Consider the following 8,476-nt stretch of genomic DNA (forward strand, 5'->3'; position numbering starts at 1 on the left):
TTTATTTCTTCAAATATTTCATCCAGAAAACTGTAATTGTCATATCTTATTTTTTTTCATTAAATTGATCAAGCTAATTATATAACTTATGATTACTGGAGAAGCAGATTATGAAAAATGAAGTTTCAGGATACTCCCCCCAATCTCTTTAAGTATTCCTATTAGATCAATCACAGAATCAGAGAATTTCAGAAATTTCAGTTTAAGCTTCTGTTTATAGGCAAGAATACTAGGGCCAGATAAAGGGAAATACTGATTCAAAGTAGAGAATAGAGCCCAAGATAGAGATCAGTTCTCCAAAGGAATGTAGTCACCTCAGTTTCTTATCTGAAGCCACTCAACTAAGTGTTAGGAAAGCTATCTAATTCTTTGACCTGGCATTTAATGCCTCATCTTTCTCTGACCTAAACTTTCTTTCCAACTTTGTCTTTCCCTTCTCTCCATTCAAATGCCCATGGATATTCCTAAGGAGTTCTCTTTTCCTTGAAGTTCCTCTCTATTAATCTCTGCATGGGCAAGTCCCACCTATATGCTATGTCCTACAGAAATAATTTATTGATTTCTTAACTGAACACTTCTATCTGTAGAACAGCACTTTTGTGACACTTTCTACTCTCTCTTATCTAACAGTGATTTGTGTACGTTGCAACTCTTCCTAAAATTTATGTTACTTGACCAATTCACCTTAATAATCTCATCACTGACACACAGAGCTTTGTTCCTACTATGTTCTTGGCACATATGAAAGGAATACAGGATTAATCTTGTAGTGAGACATTCAGTAACATAACCAAAAATTAAATTCATATATTTCCTACCGTTTGGTTTCTCTAAAGCTTTTGATAAAATAGATTTTTCACATTGGCTAAATCTCCCCCTAAATCTGGCTTTTCCCACCCTTAAACCAAAGAAAACATTGCTCCAAGTCACTCCTAAATTATCAGCAACAGATCCTGTTAATCTAATGTTTTTAATTTAATTTTAGGTGCAATGATGAAGAGTTTTTTCCTAGTTGTGACTATCCTGGCATTAACCCTGCCGTTTTTGGTAAGTTAATTTCATCTAATCAGTTTGTATCAAATTTTTAAAATTTATTTAAGGGCTTTAATTGTGTAAATTTCTAAATACAGTTATATTTTATAGAACAAAATAGCTGTATAAGTAATTTATTTTTACATTTATTTTTCTTATTAAAGTCATAATCTTCTGGATATTCCTCTGGTTTCTAGGAATAAAGAAATCACACTTTGTCATCTAGAGAAAACCTTTAAAATTCTCATACGATAGAAAACACACATTAAATTATAATATGTGCTTAAAATAATTCACAAAATAAATATATAAACCATAGATGAAGATCAGAAATGTTTCTAGTTAAATTCTTATTTCATGCAAACTCCAATTTGTTTAGGAACTAAATCCTTAAAATATTAGGAACTAGTTTAAGCTTTTTTTAATATAATTTTATTTATTTTAATTGGAGGTTAATTACTTTACAATATTGTATTGGTTTTGCCATACATCAACATGAATCCACCACAGGTATACACGTGTTCCCCATCCTGAATCCCCCTCCTTCCTCCCTCCCTCTTTAAGCTTTTTTACCAATTTCAAATAACTTGACACGTACTTTTAATATTTAAATGTATTGAAACTTTTGTTATAATATTTCCATTGTGTTAACTCCCTCTCAGGGATTATATCCATAAACACCTCTTTGATTTTTAGGCAAACATCTGAAAGCATCAGATGTTTATTTTCCTGTTCTTACTGTTGGCAAATAAGTAGCTGGGATCCTCAAATGAACATGAAAATAAAACAGACCAATAGCCAAAACAATAAGGAAAACTAGTCAAAAAAATTAAAAAAAAAATCCCAAACCTTTTTCATGTTACACCTGTGGTGGATTCATGTTGATGTTGTGTCCTGGTGCACACAAGCTTTTGTTTGTGCCCTCCAAGAGTCAGTTTCCTCAGTCCTGTGTAAGTTCTGGAGGCTCTATGGTGGGGTTAATGGTGACCTCCTCTAGCAGGGCTTATGCCATACCTAGGTCTACTGCACGCAGAGCTTCTGCCCTACAGCAGTCAACTGCTGACCTGTACCTCTGCAGGAGACATTCAAACAAAGTTCTGGCTCAGTCTCTGTGGGGTCTCTGGGTCTTGGTGCATACCAGGTTTATTTGAGCCCTCCAAGCATCTCTGGCAGGTATGGGGTTTGATTCTAAATGCTATTTCACCCTTCTACCATCTTGCTGGGGCTTCTCCTTTGCCCTTGGACATGAGGCATCTTTCCTCAGTGGGATCCAACATTCTCCTGTCAATGGTTGTTCAGCAGCGAGTTGAAATTTTGGAGTTCTTGCAGGAGAAGATGAGCACAAGTCTTTCTACTCTGTAACAAACTACTTCTACTCTACAACAAACTGGAAAATTCATAAAGAGATGGGAATACCAGACCACCTGATCTGCCTGCTGAAAAATCTGTCTTCAGGTCAAGAAGCAACAGTTAGAACTGGACATGGAACAACAGACTGGTTCCAAATCAGGAAAGGAGTACATCAGATATTAACTTATACACACAGTACATCATGAGAAATGCTGGGCTGGATGAAGCACAAGTTGTAATCAAGATTGCCAGGAGAAATATCAATAACCTCAGATATGCAGATGACATCACCCATATGGCAGAAAGCAAAGAAGAACTAAAGAGCCTCTTGATGAAAGTGAAAGAAGAGAGTGAAAAAGTTGGCTTAAAGCTCAACATTCAGAAAACTAAGATCATGGCATCCGGTCCCATCACTTCATGTCAAATAGATGGGGAAACAATGGAAACAGTGACAGACTTTATTTTTGGGGGATCCCAAATCACTGCAGATGGTGACTGCAGCCATGAAATTAAAACACACTTGCTCCTTGGAAGAAAAGCTATAACCAAACTAGATAGCATATTAAAAAGCAGAGATATTACTTTGCCAACCAAGGTCTGTCTGGTCAAAGCTATGCCTTTTCTAGTAGTCATGTATGGATGTGAGAGTTGGACTATAAAGAAAGCTGAGCACTGAAGAATTGATGCTTTTGGACCGTGGTGTTGGAGAAGGCTCGAGAATCCCTTGGACTGCAAGGATATCCAACCAGTCTGTCCTAAAGGAAATCAGTCCTGAATATTCATTGGAAGGACAGATTCTGAAGCTGAAGCTCCAATACTTTGGCCATCTGATGCGAAGAACCGACTCATTGGAAAAGACCCTGATACTAGGAAGGATTGAAGGCAGAAGGAGAAAGGGATGACAGAGGATGAGACGGTTGGATGGCATTACTGACTATCGATGTGAGTTTAAATAAGCTCCAGGGAAGCCTGGCATGCTGCAGTCCATGGGATCGCAAAGAGTCAGACATGACTGAGCAACTGAACTGAACTGATGACCTCCTCTTAAATTGTAAAATTTGGAACAGCACTAATCCTTGTTTCATAATTCATTTATTCCTAAATTTAGTTTTGCTTTCAAGTTAATATCTCTTAAATAATTCTATTTGGTAAATTCTTAGAATCTTTTTAAAAATTTGAATTACTATGACATTCATATTTCTTCCTTTCTTCTTTGAAATTTGATTTTATTGTGGCCACCTGCATATTTAGAACTTGGGCTATCTCTTGAGGGATAGAGGTTAAAGTTTAAATCAGAAAGTGATTCACAACTGCTTGACCTCTGAAAACATCTTCTTGAACTATTTGAGCCAGCGCTAGCCCCAAACTCTCCTTCCTGTCTTCACAAAGCTACAAGCCCCATGGATATGAACAAATAATTCAAAAGATGAATGAAAGTTTATATTGTTTTTACCATCCAATCTTATTATATAATCTTACTTACCCAATCAAAATCATACAACTTAATACAGCAATGTTGCAGCATCTCTTATGTGCTAAATGTATTCGTTCTCTCCAAAGTATAAATAGCTAAGATAATATTTATTATTAGCAATTATCTGATGAACTGCACGATCTTATAGTCTATTGATGGCATTATAAATTGGTGTATCTTTACTGTACAGCAGTTTAATAATTTCTGTCAAAGAATTTTCCCCCCAAAATCATATTTTTGAAAGACTGTTTTAAGAAATCTATTGAAAACTCAAAACTAATTAAAAGACCATTGACATCTGGGCTTCCCTGGTGTCTCAGACAGTTAAAAATCTGCCTGCATGCAGAAGACCTAGTTTTCATCCTTGGATTGGGAAGATTTCCCCAGAGAAGGGAATGGCTACCCACTCAAGTATCTTACCTGGAGAATTCCATGTACAGGGGAGCCTGGTGGGCTACAGTCCATAGGTCATTTTAAAAGTCCATTGATATCTATCCAGATGTTTTCCATGTCTGTATTTATAATAAAAACATTTTTTTATAAACCTTTAAAAGTTAACAATAAAGAACAAACATTTCATGATATAACCAATGATTGTTTTTCAACTTTGAATATGCAAGTATGAAAACTGAGGTGATGGAAAAATGATATGAGATCATACATCTTTAAAAAATTTAAGATGCAAGATACTAAAATGAACATATACCAAGAATACATAATGCATGTAGACTGATATTATATTCAAATCTATATCTAAATTTTCAGGATGTTTTAGTATAGGCAAATTTTTAATATTAATATAACTTTTTAAATTTTAAACTAATGACTTAATAAATTTAGAGGTAAATAAGTCCCTGTCTTAACACACCCTGTATTTTATTGTTTTTCTAAATCTCTGATATCCTATACCAACAACTTCCTAAAGGTTTATAGGATCTTTTATATCCCAAGGATATGTGTGAAAAGTCTTAAACTAAAACTGTCATCTTAAAACTATTTACCATTATGAACTCACCTTTTGTAAGTTTTAAAGCTTCATATAGATATGCCTGGAAACTGCTTTCTCACTCCTGATTTCCTATGCATGTTACAATCCAGAACTAAGAAAAGTACTACCAATACATGATAATTTTAAAATGCTATTATTTATATAACATTTATATAACAGTGTTATGCTAGAGGCAATTTTTTAATCAAGAAAACCTCATAAATCATCTTAGGAGGGCAGAAACAGAAAAATATGCTCAATTCTCCTCTTATTTTTAGCAATATATATTCAATACAAATTGAATATAGGTTGTTCATGTTCTTCATTTAAGCAATATCATATATAGTTGTTGGTACAGAGATCAAATGATCATATTCTTTTCAATCTTGAATTTTTCTCCCTAAGTAGTGATTTTTAAGAACAACTTAACCATGAGGCTTATTATGGCTATTTTAGTTAGCATGTATCTGTCATTTCTTGAGGGTTTCACAGACTTTAGATAACCTAGAAAAATGCTTTATAATATTTTACAATACGAAAATAAAAGCAAGAAAAACATGTTTATCTTTTTTATAAAAGATATTTTAAAATCATAAAAACTAGACTCTATCATGCTTTTTTTCTTCTAACGTCTTGTTTCTGATTCTTTCTCTGAATCTCACCAGGGTGCCCAGGAGCAAAACCAGGAACAACCAATAGTAAGTTTGTTTCCAGTAGAGATATAAATCCAAAGAATAACATTCTGCAAAGTTTAATGATATTAAAATGCCTTCTATCTAAAGACTAAGTAAATATTTAAACTATATAAAATAATTGAATAATCTTTGTAAAAATAATCATTTCATCAACCAATCATATGAATCAATATCAATGTTTATCTGAAAATGTTGGTATCACTTTACAGGCCAAGTTGTGTTGATTTTCATGAGTATTTAGCAACATGTATTTAGCAACATGAGAAAACCTTCTCAGAATTTAATACTGGGAAAACAATGAAAACAAAAGCAAAGCTTAATATTTCTTCTGTCTACTTTTTAAGAAATGGGAAATGATCCCTCTCTGAAACATCTTCAGATGATTCTCATACAATTGTATTTACTTCCCCCAGTTTGTTTGAATGAATATCTTTAAATATGTTTCCTTTCATGAGAAAACCTTGCTCTGAGGTATAATTTCATTCATTTGTTTCTATTCATAGAGAAAGATCTAATGATTTTATATTTTATAATGGTACCTAATTAATATTAATTAATTAATTAATTAAACTAATCAATTATTATAGTCATTTAATTATAATATTATATTATATATCACATTATATCACATGAGTTGATGTGATGTGGAATATATATTATATTATATATATTTATATATGCAATATAATGTGATATATATCACATTATATAACATAATATATATTATATATATCATATAATATGTGGTATATATCATAGATATAGATATAGATATATCATATAATATAGATATTATATAGATATACTATATATAGATATTATATATAATATAATGTGATATATATCACATATATCACAATATATCACATGATGTGATATGATGTGGAATATGTATTATATTTTTATATAATATATGTTATATATTAATAATTGATTAGTTCTATTACTCTGGCCACCTGATGTGAAGAGCTGACTTATTTGAAAAGACCCTGATGCTGGGAAAGATTGAGGGCAGGAGGAGAAGGCGACAACAGAGGATGAGATGGTTGGATGGCATCATGGACTCAATGGACATGGGTTTGGGTGGACTCCGGGAGTTGATGATGGACAGGGTGGCCTGGCGTGCTGCAGTTCATGGGGTCACAAAGAGTCGGACACAACTGAGCGACTGAAATGAACTGAATATATAATATATAAATATTATAATGTTATATATAATATATATTATAAAATTACAAAATTTTATAAATTATATAAAAATATATAAACCCAAGAATCCACATCATATCACATCATCATATATAATATATAATACAGTGTATAATACAATTTATAATATTATATGATTATATAATATACAGTATTAATATATCAGTATATAATATAATTGCACCTAGTTAACTGCACCTAATTAATATATTTTATGACTGTACCTAATTAATAGAACTGTGGCAAATAAAGATGGAAAATTTCCTAACTGATCTTTAATGGATAAAACTAAGCAGAAAAAAAAACCCAACATATAAACCCAGGAATCCACATCACATTATTTTTACTATTTTGCTAGAATTAGTTTAGATAAAATGCACCCATAGCCTAATCCCTAGATAAATATAATAAAAAACAGTTACAAACATATGGTGAGAATAAACATATATATATATATATATATATATATATATATACACACACACACACACTCATATATATGGAAAGAGATATACATTTTTTTTCTTTGTGTGTAGTATTTGTGTACTGTAGTCAAAGCTCTCTTTGAAACTGTTCTAGCTGTGGTACTTATAAAAGGCAACATTTACTGAGCACTTTTTATATATGCCAAGCTCTGGGCAAAGTGGTTTACATTATGAGCTATCTCATCTATCTTTTTTGAAACTAATGTTATTTTTAAGATTTGCTGAAAATCAAGAAGTGGAAGGAAGATGTACAAATCCATATCTTTTAAAATAATATGATTTCTGGGTTCACTATTCCCAATGTTGTACTTTCTTAACATCAGATACTGTAACAATTTGTTTCAACAAATTCTGATTTAAGATATCTCTTCACTCCAGCCTACAATAATACCATTCTGCATAATTTATTCTTTTTGCAGTGCTGTGAGAAAGATGAAACATTCTTCGATGACAAAATAGCCAAATATATCCCAATTCAGTATGTGCTGAGTAGGTATCCTAGTTATGGACTCAATTACTACCAACAGAGACCAGTTGCACTAATTAATAATCAATTTCTGCCATACCCATATTACGCAAAGCCAGTTGCAGTTAGGTCACCTGCCCAAACTCTTCAATGGCAAGTTTTGCCAAATACTGCGCCTGCCAAGTCCTGCCAAGACCAGCCAACTACCATGGCACGTCACCCACACCCACATTTATCATTTATGGCCATTCCACCAAAGAAAGATCAGGATAAAACAGAAATCCCTACCATCAATACCATTGCTAGTGCTGAGCCTACAGTACACAGTACACCTACCACCGAAGCAATAGTGAACACTGTAGATAATCCAGAAGCTTCCTCAGAATCGATTGTGAGTGCACCTGAGACCAACACAGCCCAAGTTACTTCAACCGAGGTCTAAAAACTCTAAGGAGACATCAAAGAAGACAACGCAGGTAAATAAGCAAAATGAATAATAGCCAAGATTCATGGACTTATTAATATAATCATAACATATAAACTAGCATAGATGGATAAATTAAATCTGTTACAGAGAAGGCAAAATGGGGTAATTATAACTTACATTTGCTGGTTCTTTAGCATGTATATACTAGATTCTTTCCCAACAAGAAAGTTTTAAAATATCTTATTTTACAAAATGAATTAAAAAGATTGCAGATTTTATTATTAAACCTTCTTCAACAATTGGTATACTCCTTGAATCTATTAGTTTTATTTTACTCTCGTTCACACACA

General features: G+C 32.6%; 1 protein-coding gene across 1 annotated transcript; it reads left to right on the forward strand.

Moving 5' to 3' along the window:
• Positions 1 to 990: 990 nt before the first annotated feature.
• On the forward strand, positions 991 to 8,141 carry CSN3 (casein kappa). Its single transcript, XM_068975576.1, has 3 exons — positions 991 to 1,047; positions 5,510 to 5,542; positions 7,653 to 8,141. Exons 1-3 carry the CDS (start codon positions 991 to 993, stop codon positions 8,139 to 8,141), a joined length of 579 nt encoding a protein of 192 aa, XP_068831677.1.
• The last annotated feature ends 335 nt before the right edge of the window (positions 8,142 to 8,476 follow it).

This window comes from Capricornis sumatraensis, chromosome 7 (genome assembly GCF_032405125.1).
Source record: "Capricornis sumatraensis isolate serow.1 chromosome 7, serow.2, whole genome shotgun sequence".
NCBI classification, from domain to species: Eukaryota; Metazoa; Chordata; class Mammalia; order Artiodactyla; family Bovidae; genus Capricornis; species Capricornis sumatraensis.